This window comes from Scyliorhinus canicula, chromosome 9 (assembly GCF_902713615.1).
Source record: "Scyliorhinus canicula chromosome 9, sScyCan1.1, whole genome shotgun sequence".
Lineage (NCBI taxonomy): Eukaryota > Metazoa > Chordata > Chondrichthyes > Carcharhiniformes > Scyliorhinidae > Scyliorhinus > Scyliorhinus canicula.
The window spans coordinates 195,916,445-195,937,877 of record NC_052154.1 but is presented as its reverse complement, the minus strand read 5'-3'; the positions used below and the strand labels follow the sequence as shown (position 1 = coordinate 195,937,877).

Sequence of the window (21,433 nt, the reverse complement as noted above, 5' to 3'; positions counted from 1 at the left end):
AATCCAGAACAAGGCCAGCAGCACGGGATCAATTCCCGTACCGGCCTTCCCGAACAGGCGCTGGAATGTGGCGACTAGGGGCTTTTCACAGTAACTTAATTGAAGCCTACTTGTGACAATAAGCGATTATTATTAAGTATAGCGCCAGCAATTACAGACCAGTCAGCTTAACATCAGTGGTGGTCATGATTCTAGGAACAATTATTTGGGACAGAATAGTCACATGAAAAATGTGGGTTGATTAGGAAGAACAAAAATGGATTTCTAAGGGCAGCACGGTGGTGCAGTGGTTAGCATTGCTGCCTCCGGCGCTGAGGTCCCAGGTTCGATCCCGTCTCTGGGTCACTGTCCGTGTGGAGTTTGCACATTCTCCCCGTATCTGCGTGGGTTTCGCCCCCACAACCCAAAGATGTGCAGGGTAAGTGGACTGGCCATGCTAAATTGTCCCTTAATTGGAAAAAATGAATTGGGTATCCTAAATTTATATTAAAACAATGTATTTCTAATGGGGAAATAGTGTTTAACTAACTTGGGAGTTTTTTTTGAGATGACATCAGAAAGGTTTAATAAAGGGTTAAATTGTCTGAATAATATGAAGCAGATATTTTTCGGGCTGGTGTTCCCCAGGGGTCAGTCTTGGGACCCTTGCTTAATGATCTAGATCTTGATGTGTCGGGTACAATAAGTTTGCGGATGATACAAAACTTGGAAGTAAACTGAAGAGGACATTGTAGAACTTCAAAATGACAGAGGTTGGTGGAGTGAGCAGATAGCTGTCAGATGAAGCTCAATTCAGAGAAGTACAAATTGATACATTTTGGTGGGAAGAACACGCCGAGGAGCAATATAAAATAAGGGGTGAAATTCTTGAGGGTGCAGGAGCAGAGGGACCTGGAGGCATAAGTGCATCGATCATTGAAGGTGGCAGGACAGATGGAGAGAGCAGTTAATAAAGCCGATAGTATTCTATGTTTTATTAAGAGGCATACAGCATGGACCTTAGCTGGAATATTGTGTACAGTTCTGGGTGGCACACTATAGGAAGGATGTGAACACATTGGAGAGCGTGCAGAATAGGTTTACAAGACTGGTTCCAGGGATGAGAAACTTCAGTATTGAGAGCAGAAGGAGGGATTGGTACTGTTCTTGTGAAGGAGAAGGCTAAGAGGAGATTTGGTTGAAAAGTTCAAAACCAAATGTGCTGCCCGGAAGTGTGGTGGAGGCAGATTCAATCGAGGCATTCAAGAGAGTGTTTAGAAATTTATTGGAATAGAAACAGGGGTATGGGGAAAAAGGCAGGGGAATGGCACTAAGTCATGATGCTCGTTTGGAGAGCTGGTGCAGACAGGATGGGACAAATGGGCTCCATCTGGATGTAGATAATGTTTTTGAAGTACTGACGATCTGAAATTTTCACTTTTCTATTATATCTTAAAAGATACCAAAACTTATATTCACTGCCTTTGTTGGAGAAAGGAACATCATTTGCTTTCCCTTTTCAACTGAGATGCATCTCAGTAAGTTCATCTTTAATAAAGCTTGATCAGGGATTGCAACTTGAACAGAAAGCTTGTTTTTTTAATATGGGATGTTACTCACACATACAATATTGCCCATCGTTAAATCACTTTTTTGGAATAAATTTAATCTTCCTTCAATAATTGAGTACATATTTTAGCAGCACCATTGTCTCAGACCATGGGATACTGTTCTCCAGTTATTCTACCTTTTCAATTAACCATACCAATTTTCAATTCAGGCCACTGACCATCTGCCCTTTTCCCCTGCCTCCTGTAGCACTGCAAGAACCCAGAACAGCCATATTGAAACCAAACATTAAACAAAGTACTGGAGATGGTGATGGAGATATTAGACTGGTTTAAGGGTTAACAGGTAATAAGGACTCGCAACTGAAAGAGTTACTTCATTTCAACTTGAGGGGACTAAAGCAGAACTCTGACCTATAGAGTCCCCAAATAATGCAGGCCAGCAGTAGGTTACTCTGAAGCAACGATCCAAAAAAAGTGAGTTGAACTGAAAAGCATGTTCTTGCTTAGCTTTCCCTTTCTCCCACCCTCACACCATGTACTATGGCATTCAGCCCATTCTCATTAGCTAATAATTATCATTGCCAACTTTCCAACATGCTGCAATAATGGGACTGTCGCAGATCCATTTAGCACACTAGGAGACACTGGAGGACATAAAACTGTTTATTCCTGGCAAAATATGCAACATTTTTAGAGTCCTTCATACAAACATACAAATTAGGAGCAGGGACTTGTCATTGAATCCCTCAAGCCTGCTCTGGCATTTGCTAAGATCATGGCCAATCAGATTGTGGCATCTCCACTTTTCTGTCCACCCCCCCTATACCCTTTGAGTCTCTTGTTAGCAAAGAATCTATCTGACTCTGCCTTAAAAATATTTACCGACCACTCTCAGGGAGAGAACTGCACGCTCTCGCGCACCTCGGGAAGAATTTCTCCCCGTCTTCAATAGGAACGGTCTTATTTTAAACTGTGTCCCCTCAATCTGGTCTCACCCTCTCAAGGATCTTAGGGTAGCGGTCCAATATGTTGAACCTTTCCAGATAACCCCTTCATCCCAGGAGTCAGTCAAGTGAACCTTCTCTGAACTGCTTCTAACACAATTAACATAGAATTTACAGTGCAGAAGGAGGACATTCGGTCCATCACCAGCCCCTGGAACAAGCACTCTACTTAAACCCACACCTCCACCCTATCCCCGCAACCCCTGCTAACCTTTTTGGACACCAAGGGAAATTTAGATGGCCAATCCACCTAACCTGTAAGTCTTTGAATGGTGGGAGGAAACCCATGCAGACACGGAAGGATGTGCAGAGTCCGCACAGTGACCCAAGACGGGAATTGAACCTGGGACCCTGGAGCTGTGAAGCAACAGTGCTAACCGCTGTGCTACCGTGCCGCCATTTCTTAAACAAGGAGACCAAATCCATACACCGTACTCTAGACGTTGGCCCACCCAATACCCTGCACACCTGCAGCAAAACTTCCCTACTTTTGTATAAATGACAACATTCCATTTACCATGCTAATCACTTGCTGCACCTGCATACTTGTACTTCATATGACCAGATCTCTGTGTTCTGCAGAGTTCTGCAATCCCACTCCACTTCAATAATATGCTGTTTTTCTATTCTTCTTGTTAAAGTGGACATTTTCCCAAAGCATACTCAATCTGCAATTTTTTTTCTGCCCCATTCACTTAACTCTTTCCTTTGCTGCTTGTGTCGTCTTCACACCTTACTATAGTAGCTAATTTTGAAGCAATATCCCTTCACCCAAGTCATTAATGTAGATTGTAAATAGTTGAAGCCTTAGAACTGAGCCCTGTGGCACTCCACTCGGTATATCTTGCCAACCTGAAAATTACCCATTTTTGCGTACTCTTGGTTTCCTGTTCGCTAATCAATCTTCTATCGACGCTAGTAAGTCACCCACTACAGAATTAACTCATATTTTGTGGAGTAACCTTTGATATGGCACCTTGTCAAATGCCTTCTGTAAACGTAATTGCGCCACATCTACCATCTTCCCCTTTGGCCATGTTGCTTGTTAGTTCCTCAAAGACCTCAAACAAATAGCCAAACACAATTTCCCTTTCACAAAACCATGTTGATTCTGTCTGATTGCACTGATATTTTCTAAGTGTCCTGCTTTAGCCTCCTTTATGAAGGATTCCAGCATTTTCCCGATGACAGATTTTAGGTTAAGTTTTCTGCATTCACTATTTTCCAATCTGATACGACCTATCCAGAAAGTAGTTTTAATTTTTCAAAATTTCCTAATGTATCTCCTATCTCAGTGGCCGCTACTTTTATGGCCCTCGGAGGAAGTCCGTCAGGACTTGGGGACTTGTCAGCCTTTAATAAGTTTCTCGGTACCCTTTCTGCTTCAAGTTCCTCCCTTCTTTTCCCCTCTTGATTTACAATTATTTCTGGGATGTGAATTTAACATAAAAACATTGGCTAAAATCCAATTTTATCAAGATCCAACATATCCCGTAATAAAAACCAATTTAACTAACATGAAAAGCAAAACTTTCAAATACAAGTGTAACACTGCAACTAAAGTAAAGACTTCACCTGTCGGATGTCTAGTCTAAAGAGATACAGTGCCCACCAGTTACATTTTCTACATAGTGCAATGATGGCTCTCTGATTACCTGTGTATTCTGCATTGGTATCTGTAATATAAGAGCTAGTGCATTGTAATCAAAAAGTTCATCTAGGGCAATTAGTCCACCATGAATTCCAATTTCTAAAAGGTTATTTGCATATTCCTTCAGTCCAATTGACTGGATCCAGCGTATCACACGCTCATTAGTCCACACCATAACATCTGAAAAAAAGAAGGAACAGAATTACCAGCGGAAACATGATCCATTGTACATATATTTAACAGTTTACACATGTAAACGATATTTAAACAACCTAATTGAACAAATCAAGTGAATTTTTTAAGCCATGGTAATCACTAAGAATTGAAACATACTCCAAATATGTTGCATAAGTACGATAAAAACGATTAATATTGAGCATGCCACATGTAGAACCAAAGAAAGATACAGCTTGTGCTGTACAGTGCCTTTAATATAGAAATGAAATAAAATGAAAATCGCTTATTGTCACGAGTAGGCTTCAATGAAGTTACTGTGAAAAGCCCCTAGTCGCCACATTCCGGCACCTGTCCGGGGAGGCTGGTACGGGAATCGAACCGTGCTGCTGGCTTGCTTGGTTTGCTTTAAAAGCTAGCGATTTAGCCTGGTGAGCTAAACCAGCCCCAAAACATGTTACAATGCCTTCCTGAAGGGTAAGGAAACAAAATTAGATGTGAAGCCAAAGGAGGAGTTATTAGGAGAGGCAAAAAAACCAACTGCTCTAACAGGTGTGTTTTAATAGGGGTCCTGATGGGGAAGGTAGAATTGGAGGGGTGAACAACTTTTGCAAAAGAGAATTCTGGAGCAAGAAACTGCTGAAGGTAGTAGAGAGGGCGTGGACGAATGCATGAGACACCATAGTCGGAGGAGTATGTGTTCTTTGGGGGGGAGGTGGTGAGGAATTGTAAGCCTGAAGGAAGAATTTAAGCTTGAGGTTGAGAATTTTAAATTGGAAGAATAGGAGCCAATCTTGTTCATCAGGGAATTGATGAACGGAACCTGGTGAGAATTAGGATGTGGGCAGCAGAGGTTTGAATGATCTGAAGTTTAAGGAGCGTGGGAGCAATGGAATAGATGAGACTGTCAAGGCTCCCAGCATCAGAAAAATGGCAGGGCTATAGTGATCAGGGACTCAATTGTAAGGGGAACAGACAGGCGGGTCTGCGGACGCAATCGAGACTCCAGGATGGTATGTTGCCTCCCTGGTGCAAGGGTCAAGGATGTCTCGGAGCGGCTGCAGGACATTCGGGTTTGGGGGGGGGGGGGGGGGGGGGGGGGAGGAGGAGGAAGAGAGAGGGAGGGTGAACAGCCAGCCGTCGTGGTGCACATAGGCACCAACGATATAGGTAAAAAACGGGATGAGGTCCTACAAGCTGAATTCAGGGAGTTAAACTAAAAAGTAGGACCTCAAAGGTAGTAATCTCAGAATTGCTACCAGTGCCACGAGCTAGTCAGAGTAGGAATGGCAGGATAAATTGGATGAATGCGTGGCTCTAGAGATGGTGCAAGAGGGAGGGATTCAAATTCCTGGGACATTGGAACTGGTTATGGGGGAGGTGGGACCAGTACAAACCGGACGGTCTGCACCTGGGCAGGACTGGAACCGATGTCCTGGGGAGGGGGGGGGGGGGGGGGGGTGTTGTTTGCTAGAGCTGTTGGGGAGGGTTTAAACCAATGTGGCAGGGGGATGGGAACCGATGCAGGAAGTTGGAAGGTAGTAAAACAGGGACAGAAGCAAAAGGAAGTGAGGGGGAAAGTGTAAGGCAGAGAAGCCATAGTCAAAAATCAAAGAAGGCAACAGTACAAGGTACAGTGACTGAGGGGAACTCAGTGAATAGGCCCAGTAATACTGAAAGGAATAACACTGGAGATGTTAAGATACAAAACAGAGGTTAAAAAAACCAACAAAAGTGTACTTTACCAGAATGCTCGTAGTATTCGTAATAAAGTAAATCAGTTGATGGCGCAAATCATCGTGAATGACTATGATTTAGTGGCCATTACTGAAACATGGTTAAAGGATGGTCACGACTGGGAGTTAAATATCCGAGGGTATCAAACTATTCGGAAGGATGGTAAGGGAGGTGGTGTAGCTCTGTTATTTAAGGGTGACATCCGGGCAATAGTAAGGGATGACATCGGTGCTATGGAGGATAAGGTTGAATCCATTTGGGTGGAAATCAGTAATAGTATGGTGAAAAAGTCACTGATAGTAGTCTATAGGCCACCAAATAGTTATGGTGGGGTAGGCAATAAACAAAGAAATAACTGATGCATGTAGAAATGGTACAGCAGTTAACATGGGGGGATTTTAATCTACATGTCGATTGGTTTAACCAGGTCGGTCAAGGCAACCTTGAGGAGGAGTTTATAGAATGTATCCGCGATAGTTTCCTAGAACAGTATGTAATGGAACCTACGAGGGAACAAGCGGTCCTAGATCTTGTACTGTGTAATGAGACAGGATTGATTCATGATCTCATAGTTAGGGATCCTCTCGGAAGGAGCGATCACAATATGGTGGAATTTAAAATACAGATGGAGGGTGAGAAGGTAAAATCAAATACTAGTGTTTTGTGCTTAAACAAAGGAGATTATAATGGGATGAGGGACGAACTAGCTAAGGTAGACTAGGAGCAAAGACTTTATGGTGGAACAGTTGAGGAACAGTAGAGAACTTTCCAAGCGATTTTTCACAGTGCTCAGCAAAGGTTTATACTAACAAAAAGGAAGGATGGTAGAAAGAGGGAAAATCGACTGTGGATATCTAAGGAAATAAGGGAGAGTATCAAATTCCGGTACCAGCCTCCCCGGACAGGCGCCAGAATGTGGCGACTAGGGGCTTTTCACAGTAACTTCATTGAAGCCTACTCGTGACAATAAGCGATTTTCATTTCTTTCATTTCAATCGGAGGAAAAAGCATACAAAGTGGCAAAGATTGGTGGGAGACTAGAGGACTGGGAAATCTTTAGGGGGCAACAGAAAGCTACTAAAAAAGCTATACAGAAGAGTAAGATAGATTATGAAAGTAAACTTGCTCAGAATATAAAAACAGACAGTAAAAGTTTCTACAAATATATAAAACAAAGAAGAGTGGCTAAGGTGAATATTGGTCCTTTAGAGGATGAGAATGGAGTTTTAATAATGGGAGATGAGGAAATGGCTGAGGAACTGAACAGGTTTTTTGGGTCAGCCTTCACAGTGGAAGACACAAATAACATGCCAGTAACTGATAGAATTGAGGCGATGACATGTGAGGACCTAGAGAGGACTGTTATCACTAAGGAGGTAGTTATGGGCAAACTAATGGGGCTAAAGGTGGACAAGTCTCCTGGCCCTGATGGAATGCATCCCAGAATGTTAAAAGAGATGGCTAGGGAAATTGCAAATGCACTAGTGATAATTTACCAAAATTCACTAGACTCTGGGGTGGTCCCAGTGGATTGGAAATTAGCAAACGTGACACCACTGTTTGAAAAAGGAGGTAGGCAGAGAGCGGGTAATTATAGGCCAGTGAGCTTAACTTCGGTAGTAGGGAAGATGCTGGAATCTATCATCAAGGAAGAAATAGCGAGGCATCTGGATAGAAATTGTCCCATTGGGCAGACGCAGCATGGGTTCATAAAGGGCAGGTCATGCCTAACTAATTTATTTAAATGGTAAAATATTAAAGCATGCTGCTGTGCAGAGAGACCTGGGTGTGCTAGTGCATGAGTCACAGAAAGTTGGTTTACAGGTGCAACAGGTGTTTAAGAAGGCAAATGGAATTTTGTCCTTCATTGCTAGAGGGATGGAGTTTAAGACTAGGGAGGTTATGCTGCAATTGTATACGGTGTTAGTGAGGCCACACCTGGAGTATTGAGAAAGGACGTATTGGCACTGGAGGGTGTGCAGAGGAGATTCACTAGGTTAACCCCAGAGCTGAAGGGGTTGGATTACGAGGAGAGGTTGAGTAGACTGGGACTGTACTCGTTGGAATTTAGAAGGATGAGGGGGGATCTTATAGAAACATATAAAATTATGAAGGGAATAGATAGGATAGATGCGGGCAGGTTGTTTCCACTGGCGGGTGACAGCAGAACTAGGGGGCATAGCCTCAAAATAAGGGGAAGTAGATTTAGAACTGAGTTTAGGAGTAACTTCTTCACCCAAAGGGTTGTGAATCCATGGAATTCCTTGCCCGTGAAGCAGTTGAGGCTCCTTCATTACATGTTTTTAAGATAAAGATAGATAGGTTTTTGAAGAATAAAGGATTAAGGGTTATGGTGTTCGGGCCGGAAAGTGGAGCTGAGTCCACAAAAGATCAGCCATGATCTCATTGAATGGCGGAGCAGGCTAGAGGGGCCAGATGGCCTACTCCTGCTCCTAGTTCTTATGTTCATATCAGATGAACTGAGGTAGTAAGTGATCTCATAGAACTCGGAGGATATGAAATTATAAACTCAGCTTAGTGCTGAAAGTAACTTTGAGGTTGCAAATTTTCTGGTTCAATCTGAGACAGTGGTTGGGAGGGGAATATAACTGGTGCCGTGGCAGGAATCAAACGTAACTGATTCAGTCTTCCCATGTTTAACTGGCACAGTGGTGAGCATTGCTGCCTCACAGCTCCAGGAACCCAAGTTTAATTCCAGCCTTGGGTGACTGTGCGGAGTTTGTACATGCCTGCGTGGGTTTCCTCTCAGTTCCAAGATGTGCTGGTTATATGGATTGGTCTTGCTAAATTACCCATTTGTCTAGGGAGTACAGGTCAGGTTTCGGGTATAGGGTGGAGCAGTAGGCCGTGGTGGGGTCCTCTTTCAAAGGGACGGTGCAGTCTCAAAAAAGAGGCGACAAGTTGCCACAGTGGTCAGCACTGCTGCCTCACATCGGCAGGGATCCGGGTTCGATTCCCGGCTTGGGTCACTGTCTGTGCGGAGTCAGCGTGGGTTTCTTCTGGATGCTCTGGTTTCCTCCCTCAGTCCAAAGTTGCGCAGGTTAGATGAATTGGCCATGCTAAACTGTCCTTTGTGTCCAAAAAGGTTAGGTGGGGTTACTGGGATAGGGTGGTGTGGGCTTAAGTGGAGCGCGCGTCACAAGGGTTGGTGCACTCAATGGGCCGAATAGCCTCATTCTGCACTGTGGGAATTCTATATAAAAATTCTATTCTGTACAAAGAAATTGCAAACTAGCAGTCTGACAATGCCAAGGCATGGGGGGGGGGGGGGGGGGGGGGGGGGGGGGGAATACAAGTGGTGGAGAGAGCAGAGAGTCTCGTTTTTATTTTACACATTTTTATTTGTTTTTTAAAATTAATGCTGAACCCCTTTCCTTGCAGGTTTTCTTCTGTCTGGGTCTCTCAATCCACTTGAAGGGTGCCAAACTGAAAACATTGGATTCTAGTTAATTAAAAATTTGTTTCAAGCCCTAAAAGCATAAAGATTGAGGGTGTTGAGAGAAGGCTTGGCTCTGAACTGTTGGGTCAATGTTTGTCCAGGAAGTGAGATTATACCCAACATAACACAATGCAGCAGGTCAAGAGTTATATACAATAATTACCTCTAATATCATGTTGGCCTTCTTCACGTCTCCTTTCCAGTTCCTTCCGATCATAATTTAGTCTTTTTAAAGCCATTATTCCACAATGTAGGCTTTTTCTGTTTAAAACAAAATACATATTTAGGCAAAGACTACTTGGAGGCATAACAGCAAGTGTTCTGAAGCTTATTCATTTACCTTCCAATTTTCATCGTTCTCCATTAAGTTTATTTCCCCATATAATTTTCCTTTTTCAATTTTCTTTTTTTTAAAAAAAGTTTTCTTTGGTTTAAAAAAAATAAATTTAGAGTACCCAATTCATTTTTTTTTTCCAATTAAGGGGCAATTTAGCGTGGCCAATCCACCTAGCCTGCACATCTTTGGGTTGTGGGGGTGAAACCCACGCAAACACGGGGAGAATGTGCAAACTCCACACGGACAGTGACCCAGAGCCGGGATCGAACCTGGGACCTCGGCGCCGTGAGGCAACAGGGCTAACCACTGTGCCACCGTGCTGCCCTCCTTTTTCAATTTTCATCCTTTCAATTTTTTAATATCCCGGACGCTAGTGCATCTTTTCCCTTTTTAAAAAAACTTTATTTCATTATGCGGTAGTTTTTTAAAAAATGACCTCATGATTTGATGTTTTATTTCAATATTTCCACGACTTTAAGGGCAGCACGATGGTGCAGTGGTTAGCACTGCCGCCTCACGGCGCCAAGGTCCCAGGTTCGATCCCAGCCCTGTGTCACTGTCTGTGTGGGGTTTTAAGATTCTACCCGTGTTTGAGTGGGTTTCGCCCCCACAAACCAAAGATGGGCCAAAGAAGGGCAGCACGGTAGCATTGTGGTTAGCACAATCGCTTCACAGCTCCAGGGTCCCAGGTTCGATTCAGGCTTGGGTCACTGTGTGGAGTCTGCACATCCTCCCCGTGTGCGCGTGGGTTTCCTCCGGGTGCTCCGGTTTCCTCCCACAGTCCAAAGATGTGCAGGTTAGGTGGATTGGCCATGATAAATTGCCCTTAGTGTCCAAAATTGCCCTTAGTGTTGGGTGGGGTTACTGGGTTATAGGGATAGGGTGGAGGTGTTGACCTTGGGTAGGGTGCTCTTTCCAAGAGCCGGTACAGACTCGATGGGCCTAATGGCCTCCTTCTGCACTGTAAATTCTATGTACTATGTGAAGAGCAGGTGGTTTGGCCACGCTAAATTGCTTCTTTATTGGAAAAATGAATTGGCTACTCTAAAATTTGTAAAAAAAAAAATAATATCTTTGATTTATTGATTCGGTACAAGAAATTGAATCTGGTCAAATCAACCTTTCGAGTTAACTTTTCATGCTATTTGATTAATCTTCACGAAGTGCCAAGAATTGTGAACTACTTCTGAAATATGTCAGAAGTGTCAAAATAGCAATGATCTAATTGGCTGGCTTTAAAATAAATATTGGCTGGATTCCAACAGAAACAAGAGAAAAGGCACTTCTTCAATCCTGACCCAATCAAGATCTGTTTTTCTAGTAAAATCTTTACTTAAAACAAAAAACGCCCAAATGATACTTTCCTGTGAGTTGTTATCAGTCGTATACAAGTGCGTGGTCACTACCCCCGCAAAGAAAACTATTTATAAAAGAAGTTCTTTTTATAGACACTCTACAAAACAGCATAAATTAATGGTTGCATTTTTGGAATAAACATTTCAAAAGTCAATTAACCAAATGTTTTGATACTAAAACACAGTTTAAAACTATCAACATATCCAAAGAATGCAATGAACGAATGAGCCAGATTTACCTGTGAAAGCTATCGACCATTTTAAGCTGCCCCCGAAGATCCTTTTTTGTCAAATGGTCCAACATTCGAGCATCAACCAGACATTCCATAAAGTAGCTGCGGTACTGGGGCAAACCCAAGCTAGGAAGCCACTCATTGCCGATCCATTCATGATTCATGTCCCCGTATGCTAAAGTCTTAATTCCCAAATAAAAAAAAAAGTTTTTAATCGGAGAGTCTAGCTGAAGTGCCAAGACACACGGTTACTCTTTAATGACGTGACTATTAAGCCTAGAGGGTCAGTGTTAGCAGGTTTTTTTTACTCCTTAATGACAGCATGAAATGAAGCATGGGACATCCCCAAGTGATTAATACAAACTATTTATACTGACATAAGCATAACTCCGTTTTAAAATAGATTACTCTTACTGAAGTGTAAAACTGAATTTGCAGCATATGTTAGAGTAAATTATTGCCTTGAGAAATACTTCTACATAATAGTAAATAAATGGGGAGAGAGACTATCAAATAACAAGTAAAGAAAATCAGATATTAAAAAGCCCACCTGGGCCCAGCTGCCCTCTTCATCATCCTGATGTTAAAGCAGTTAGAAAAGCATGGGGAAAACATGGGTCAGATAGTTAATAATGGTATATTGGTTTAGTATGCTCACACAGCCAGTATTACTAATGGATGCAACACAAACCAGCAATCTCAAATTCCAAGCATGGACTAATTAAGCATAAATTTAACAAATTGCAGTCAATTTTACAGAATAAAAAATATAATCTATACTAAATAGGCAGTCATGCAAGGGGAGATTGTTAGAAGAACTGAATGTATTTGATGGACATGGATTTTACAACAACCTTTCTATACAAACATACCATTCATTTCTACCTGTGATTCATATGTGGAAAGAACAGTCCTTGATCTATTTTCAATATGTACATATTAATGATAATGGATAATACTGGAATATTTATTTAATTCCACAGATTAGGAAAGCCCCATATCAATTTTATTCTACTTGAGAAAGATCATAAGTCAGTGCTTGATAATATGCACCTGTTATTTAGTTATAGCAATGTATTTGGATACCAATCTGGTTTCATATTAAAGTTATTTCTGTACATTAAGATATTAAAAAACATTCAGCTACTTCATTGTATCGTGGACTGCTCTGAATGTAGCAATATTATTTTGTAATACTATGCACAGTGCAAGTTGAAAATTATTTTTGAGTCACAGTCTGTGCGGAGTCTGCAAGCTCTCCCTGGTGGGTTTCCTCCAGGTGCTCCGGTTTCCTCCCACAGTCCGAAGATGTGCAGGTTAGGTGGATTGGCCATGTTAAATTGTCCCTTTTGTGTCCAAAAGGTTAAGTGTAGTTACAGGGATGAGGTGGAGGTGCGGGCTTAGGTGGGGTGCTATTTCCAGGGGCCGGTGTAGACTTGCTAGGTCGAATGGCCTCCTTCTGCACTGTAAATTCTATGATATTCCAGGATTTGCTCATATGATCAGAATGGAAGTAGGCCATTGTAGCCATCAACCACCCGCCTTCAGCCCAATTCCTGCTGTATGTTTGCTAGAAAGGATGCTCAATTACATTTGCATTAAAATTGAGAGTTGCACCCTTTACACAGCAAATACTTTTAGGTAGAACACAGCAAAGATAGAATCTAAACTAACAAATATATGGCAGTGAAAAATATTTGTGTTCATCCACCCATTTTAAATTTCAATTGAAATAACACTTTCAAGTAATTACAATTGAATATACATAAAAACAAGACTGGAAAACACAAGATACAGGGATAAAGGATCATGAGCAGAAGGGAAACATGTGGAACTAACCGTTTGCGGCGTAGCAGCAAGAGTTTCCATTTCTTCATGCGTTAACCAGACATTTCCAGTGGACTAATAACATGACCCACAGAGCCCAACAAAATCCAATGACAGGAAAGCAGTAATAAAGAGGAAAGGTGGCAGATCATTAAGCAACATGTTTAAGGAAACTAGCTCAAGCAACAGCTCCTCAAAAGGATGGCAGAGCAGTTGCAAGATTATTTATATGGCTGCTAAAATCTAGCTTTGTGGCTGAAGGGTGACATTCCCCAAACCGTTCAGGTATGGGAAAGGCTGTCAGCTTAATAACTCTCTGTAAAACTCCACTTAAAATCAGTACGCAATGAAACATTGCAATTTATCGCCTCCAACTTAAAAACATTTCCAAGCATTCAATCCTTCGTCTCTCTTTAAAATTCATTCGCGGGATGAGAGGATTGCTGACAATCTTTGCCCAACTTTAAACGCCCCATTTAAATATTGCATTAAAAGTGAGATGGCCGCCAAGTTGTGGTGAGCCACCTTCTTGAACTGCTGCATGTGGTGCAGGTACACCAGTGCTGCTGTTAGGGCGAGTGTTCCAGGGTTTTGATACGGTTGCGGTTTTGGAACGGTGATACAGATCTAAGTCAGATCAGCGTGTGACTACGAGGGGAACCTACAGGTGGTGGTGCTCCCAAGTATCTGTTGCCCTTGCCCTACTGTGGTAGAGACTGCGGGTTTGGAAGATACTGTCGAAGGAACCTCAGTTGAGCTGCTGCAGTGCATCTTGTATACATTGCTGGCAATGTGGGTCTGTGGTGAAAGGGGTGAATGTTTAAGGTGATGGACAGAGTGCCGACCAACGGGCTGCTTTTTCCTGGATGATGTTGAGTTTCTCGAGTGTTGTTGAAACTGCACTCACCTAGGCAAATGAAGAGTGTTCCATCGCACTCCTGAATTGTGTTTTGTAGACGGTGGACAGGCGTTGGGGAGTCTGGGAGTGAATTACTGGGAATGGTAGCATGGTAGTAGTGTTACTGGAGCAGTAAGCCGTAGGCTGGACTAAGTCCCTGAGATACAAGTTCAAACCCCAGTATGGCAGCTGGGGGAATTTAACTTGAATTAACTAATCTGCAATGATGATGATCATGAAACTATTGGATTATCGTAAAAAATATCTAGTTCACCGATGTCTTACAGGAAAGAAAATCTGTAGTCCTTACCCAGTCTAGCTTTTATAGGACTCCAGACCCACAGCAATTTGGCTGATTCCTAGTTGGCCTCTGAAATATTTCAGCAAGCCACTCAGTTTATCAAACTACTGCCAGAATATGCAGTTACAGACTCAAAACAGCAAAATACACAATTTCAAAACAAAATATGGCACACTGCAGAAACTAGCAATAAATCGTTGGAAAAGATCAAGCTTCCACATAACATGTTGGCGTTTTTCATCGAGAAACGAGAGTTGTTCCTACCGTTCGAGATGTTGGAGGTGCTGAGGGACTAGTTAGTGACACCATCTCCTGGATAGCCAGGCGTAATTTTAACCTGTGGAGTGGATTACTGATGCCAATCTCTCGCTGTATTTCGGTGTCTGATAAGGCCGACATAATGGCGCCACTTTTTACATTGGCTCGACATGCTGCTACGTACCAGGCTGGCATTCCAACCCAAAGCTGGAACCAAAACACCAAAATCAACAAAACATTCCCGATGGGACACTAAATATCTTACAAAGTAACAGCTTTACAATTTCAACCTAACTCACTGAGCTGGAAACTCATGGGATTCTTTTTGGAACAGCTTTACACTCTGACCAGTATTACTCTCTCCACTGACTTCAATGGAGATTAAAGCCGAGCAGCACAGACCTGATTTCCACCTGAAACCCTCAGTTTCTTGCTGGGAAATTTAATTATTACCCCTGCCATCCCCCTACATTGTTGGTCTACAAAATCTGACTCTGTTCTCGCAGTTTAAGGCAACACCCACTCTCTTTCTGCCCCCCCCCCCCCCCCCCCCCATAATACAGATTTCTATGCCTACATTTGTAATGGAAATTGCCTACGTTGAGAATAATTTTTTTCTGCAGCGAATTATGAAGATCTGGAATGCCTGAAAGATTGTTGGGAACAGTTTCAATGGTAACTGTTGAATGGGAATTGGAGATGTATTTGAAACAAGAAAAAAAAGAGGGGAGTTGGACTCACTGGTAAGCTAGCTGTTTCAGCTCGGGGCTGTTTAGCACAGGGCTAAATCGCTGACTTTGAAAGCAGACCAAGGCAGGCCAGCAGCACGGTTCAATTCCCGTACCAGCCTCCCCGAACAGGTGCCGGAATGTAGCGACTAGGGGCTTTTCACAGTAACTTCATATGAAGCCTACTTGTGACAATAAGCGATTTTCATTTCATTTCATTTCAAAGAACTGGCATGGACAGATCAGGCTGAATGACCAACTTCTGCACTGAATAATTCGATTCATTTTCAGTGTTGTAATTACATCCTTCTGCCAGTAGTGGCACTGCAGCACATCAGTTTGGCATTAACCTTTTCAGCAACACAGCACGCTTCAATGACACAAACAATTCCACCGCACATCCATTTCTTTCAGCGGAATCAATTGCTCATAAGCCCCACATTTAGTACATTTACTATGGTTCCGGTCTACTAGAAGACAAACTTCAAAGCAAATTCGCGAGATTGCAGTCTTGGAAATTCTGCCTGAGTTTGAAACTTTACTCGGGAGTTGAAAACTAATAATTTGACTTCTAATTTGCCCGATTTCCGGTCCGTTGATGTTTACACATTTTGCGCCTACGGGCTGTTCACCTTATTGCATTTCTCAGCCAATTCCTGTACGAGAAAGGGTTTTGTTATTCTTAACCATGTGTCACACCTGCCTATAGACCGCCATCCATTCTCTGCAAGACAGAGTATTCCTGAATGGATCCGCCTGCAGTTTAACCACGACTGTTGCATTGCAACTTCGGAGTCCCAGATTGTCAACACCACTAAGTCAAGTAAAGTTGCAGAGATACAGTTAGGTGTGTTGCAGTAATGAGGAATCAAACAGGGTCCACGTGAAGGAGCTTTTTTTTTTATAAAGGGCTTTGCAGCGGGAGACGTTCGGAGAATAAACATGCGATTGCTCCATCACATTGTAAGCCTTGTGCTTTACTGAAATGAGGTACCAGTGCCAATAACAAACCCACAACGTCTATAGCAGGGCTTCGCGAGATTATGGGCTACAAAGCAAGGCCAGGCAAAATCTCTGGGGCTGGGGCATCCCTGCCCGATGAAGTGAACAAGCTCTATGCCCGCTTTGAACAGACAGCCAATACATCAGTGCCACCCGCCCGAACAGCCCTGGACACACCCATACCCACTGTTAAATTTACCAAAATTCACCAAGACTCTGGGGTGGTCCAGGCTGATTGAAAATGAGCAAACGTGACATCACTGTTTAAAAAAGGAGGTAGGCAGAAAGCGGGTAATTATAGGCCAGTTGGCCTAACTTCGGTAGTAGGGAAGATGCTGGAATCCATCATCAGGGAAGAAATAGCGAGGCATCTGGATGGAAATTGTCCCATTGGGCAGACGCAGTATGGGTTCATAAAGGGCAGGTCGTGCCTAATTAATTTAGTGGAATTTTTTGAGAACATTACCAGTGCAGTAGACAATGAGGAGCCAATGGATGTGGTATATCTGGATTTCCAGAAAGCTTTTGACAAGATGCCACACAAAAGGTTGCTGCATAAGATAAAGATGCATGGCATTAAGGGTAAAGTAGTAGCATGGATAGAGGATTGGTTAATTAACAGAAAGCAAAGAGTGTGGATTAATGGGTGTTTCTCTGGTTGGCAATCGGTAGCTAGTGGTGTCCCTCAGGGATCAGTGTTGGGCCCACAATTGTTCACAATTTACACCGATGATTTGGAGTTGGGGACCAAGCGCAATGTGCCCAAGTTTGCAGATGGCACTAAGATGAGTGGTAAAGCAAAAAGTGCGGAGGATACTGGAAGTCTGCAGAAGGTTTTGGATAGTTTAAATGAATGGGCTAGGGTCTGGCAAATGGAATACAATGTTGACAAAAGTGAGGTTATCCATTTTGGTAGGAATAACAGCAAAAGGGATTATTATTTCAATGATAAAATATTAAAACATGCTGCTATGCAGAGAGACCTGGGGGTGCTTGTGCATGAGTCGCAAAAAGTTGATTTACAGGTGCAACAGGTGATCAAGAAGGCAAGTGGAGTTTTGTCCTTCATTGCTAGAAGGATGGAATTTAAGACTACGGAAGTTATGCTGCAAATGTAGAAGGTGTTAGTGAGGCCACACCTGGGGTATTGTGTTCAGTTTTGGTCTCCTCCCACTGATTCTGTCTACACCTCCTGCTGCCTCAGGAAGACGGACAGTATTGTCAGAGACCTGTCCCACCCAGACTTTGCCCTTTTTCAGACCCATCCATCAGGCAGAAGGTACAGAAGTCTGAAGACCCGCACATCTAGACATAGGAACAGTTTCTTCCCCACAGTCACTAGACTCCTCAACGAATCCCTCTCGGACTGATCTGTTCCCGACAAGAACACTATTCACGACGCCCTATGCTGCTCTTGCTCATGTATTGCTTGTTTGGTCCTTGTTCTGCACTGTAACAAATCCCTATTTGCCGAAGCACTTTGTCAATTCTTTTTGTTTACTATGTACACACTGTGTTTGTTCCCTTGGTCGCAGAAAAATACTTTTCAGTGTACTTCGGTACATGTGACAATAAATCATTCAATTAGGGCTGAAGGGAGTGCGCCGGTCGCTGTTATTTAGTTGAAACCTAGCCTGCTCATCCCAGACTGTGTGAACACTCACAAACAGGGTTAGCAACTCTGGGCAGAATTCAGGCCAATGTCATCGACACATTATTTAAGAATGAAAAATGAAATTGAAACTTAGCTGCAAATGGATGAGTGATGATTTGGAAGGATGTTTCCCATTGGGGGTGATGAGGAAAATGGGAATGCATTTTTGCAAAAACAATGGGAAGCTTTTTCACCTGCAAGGCAAGCCCCCGAGGAATATGCCAAGAAAATGAAGGAATGATTTCAAGAAAACGACTGCTTCAGCAAGATAGGGCAGGTTTTCGTGCCTCTTTGAGATTGCGTGGCTGCCAAGCGATCGCTGAAGGCAGCATTTCAGCTGCAGGTCCGCCACACCTCCGCCCGGGGTCCACCACACCAGTGTTCTTCAAAGCCGGGGGCGCGACCCGCGGGTGGGTCGCGGGCGGGTGTCGGGAGGGTCGCGGAGCCATTGTCCGCGGTGCTCCCGATTACGCAAATCCCCGCGCAGCAGCCGGCTTTTCATAACGCCGGCTGCAAGCAACCGCGAACATGTGGAAAAAAATAATATTCGGCTGCATTGCGCATGCGCACCGATTATCGGACACACATGCGAGTGTGGCCGCTATTTTTTTTAAACAGTTCCAGTTTTTTATTTCACACGTTCTGTAGTGGATTTTATTCATTTATTTTTAAAATTTATTTTATCATTTTTTTTTAAAGTTCGGGGGGGGGGGGGGGGGGTTTATTCATTTTTTTCATTTATTTTACTCATTTTATTTATTTTTTTTTGACAAGTTCTGGGGGGGGGTTTATTTGATAAAATTTAACAGGAAAAAAATTCAGAACTTTGGACAGATGGAGACTCCATACTTTCCGACACCAGAAGGCTTCATCTTCATCCAACAGGTTCCATTGGAGGAGCGTGTACGAGGGCCAAAGGGACCCAAAACCATTTCCTCCATTTTTGTCAGCAGCAAACAAGGCAAGAGAAAATGGTGGGGCGCGCAGGTCGGCCGGCGTGGGTCGCGAAGGTCGGACGGGTTGGGTCCCGAAGGTTGGCAAAAATGCGTCCCCGGAAAAAAAGTTTGAAGAACACTGCACTACACAACCGGTTCATCCCACCCCTGCTTCCCTCGGCGTCATATTCCCAGGTCAGGGTTTACCTCCATCTCATTCGGGCACCTGCAGCACACACTGTTTAAAACTGGCAGCATGGCTCAGCACACTTTCAAACTGTGCCACAGCACAGCGGTTGGCAACTACTGGCCTACACGGTACTGCAGATCTGCTCAGCTCCACCCATACCATCACATCTCAATTACCAATTGCTCTTGGTTACTCAACTACAAGTAGTAATACAAAATCATGTTACATAAGTCAAGAACAGGAAAGCTCATTTCAAAATGGGGACTGAATTCTGTATATGCAAACTGCCGCAATTACACCCATCTTCTCCTTCTGCTTCACCTGGTTTGATTTAACGGCATGTGCGACAGGAGATTGAGTAGTTATTATGTAAAGCACAATAAACTGTATTTTTATTTTAAAAAAATTACCCTTCAAATTAAAATCTGTAACCTCACCTCCAGCCATACTACTACAGTGGGCCCATCCCACAGTGCAAAGGGTAGACCTTGTCTTCGTGCTTCTTCCAATAACTCCGTCCTGAAGTACAAATCTCGTATTAACTTCAAATCAGTTCAAAAATTACACAAAACAAACTTCTAAAAATAATTTATAAACAGTCTTGCAGTTTTAAGGCATTTAAAAGTACAAATTGAGGAGTTTAGTTGTCCATGCAGGTAAAGACGGTTAGATCAATGAAACGTTGCACCATGTATGCATGGGAAACCACGAGCAGGGGTTAATTTTTTTAAGCTAAAGATCAGTTAGTAAAAACAGGAAACTCATTCTCCTTTATGCAAGTGTTGGTTAAGTGAAGCCCCCACGCAGAAAAACACCACTGTATTCACACTACCGTTTACCAAATGGTATTTCCATTTCCAAAGAGTTCCAGGTATTCAGGTTTTGACCAAGTATTAATAAAGTTCCACATTCCTGAAACTTCAACTTACATTTGTGTGAAAAAAAATCTGAGTTTAGAGAGTCGGGGGCTGACGTGGACACGAGGTGAGAGATTACAGAGATATATGGAGCAGGAACTGAAGATGGTTGGGTAATGAATTGTATGTAGCCTGGATAAATGTAGGAGGCATTTAAAAAAGTAGAGATGAGGGCTCCGTTTTAGAAAGATTTACGGCAACATCCCAGGAGCCAGACTCAAGGAGGCTGGAAGATTTATTTGTGAGGGATCAAGGACCAAATATTAATCTATAAATATATGATGAGCACTAATAAATCCATTAGAAGTTTATCCCACAATGTGAGGTTGAGTCAAATAGCAGATGCATTGAAGGCACATCTAGGTTAATATGAGAGAGAAGTTGATTAGGCTAGATGAAGAGCGAGAGGTGGTTTATGAAGAGCAAATGTACTGGCATGGGACTGTTGGGCACGATGGCCTGTTTCTGTGCTGTCTATGTCTTGAATCAGTCCAAGAGGTGAACATTAAAAATCCAATGGCATTAGAAGGCAATCAGAAAGGGCAGCGGTCTTCCTGTGTCTTGGGCAACAATCTTCTCAATCCACACCACCAGTAAAAAATTATAAGCAATTGGTCATTAATATCATGAAACACTGATAATGTTCCTGTGGAGTCCGGTGTCTTAATATGTTAAAGTGCTGTACAAATGCAAACTATTGATGTTTGATGGATCTTGCTACATGCAAAATTGGGAATGTGTTTTACCTACATCATGATCACTGGATTCACAACTATTTATTGCAACCAGTATACGTGAAAAGATTTCTCAGACAGATGATGCACTAAATAGGGGCTGGTATAGCACAGGGCTAAATCGCTGGTTTTGAAAGCAGACCAAGACAGGCCAGCAGCACGGTTCAATTCCCGTACCAGCCTCCCCAAACAGGCGCCGGAATATGGTGACTAGGGGCTTTTCACAGTAACTTCATTTGAAGCCTACTTGTGACAAAGAACAAAGAATAAAGAAAAGTACAGCACAGGAACAGGCCCATCGGCCCTCCAAGCCTGTGCCGACCATGCTACCCGTCTAAACTAAAATCTTCTACACTTCCTGGGTCCGTATCCCTCTATTCCCATCCTATTCATGTATTTGTCAAGATGCCCCTTAAATGCCACCATCATCCCTGCTTCCACCACCTCCTCCGGCAGCGAGTTCCAAGCACCCACTACCCTCTGAGTAA

At 43.0% G+C, this 21,433-nt stretch overlaps 1 protein-coding gene across 1 annotated transcript in view; it reads right to left on the bottom strand.

Annotated features, from left to right (window-relative positions):
• LOC119971991 (liprin-alpha-1-like) overlaps nt 1-21,433 on the bottom strand; it is a 193,340-nt gene that overhangs the window by 20,729 nt on the left and 151,178 nt on the right. Inside the window, exons 21-27 of the mRNA XM_038808415.1 lie at nt 19,732-19,813; nt 14,792-14,992; nt 13,341-13,403; nt 12,052-12,078; nt 11,508-11,683; nt 9,740-9,837; nt 4,210-4,385 (exon numbers count right to left, since the gene is read on the bottom strand). Of these exons, the coding sequence (XP_038664343.1) occupies nt 4,210-4,385; nt 9,740-9,837; nt 11,508-11,683; nt 12,052-12,078; nt 13,341-13,403; nt 14,792-14,992; nt 19,732-19,813 (823 nt within the window). The remainder of the gene's footprint in view (nt 1-4,209; nt 4,386-9,739; nt 9,838-11,507; nt 11,684-12,051; nt 12,079-13,340; nt 13,404-14,791; nt 14,993-19,731; nt 19,814-21,433) is intronic.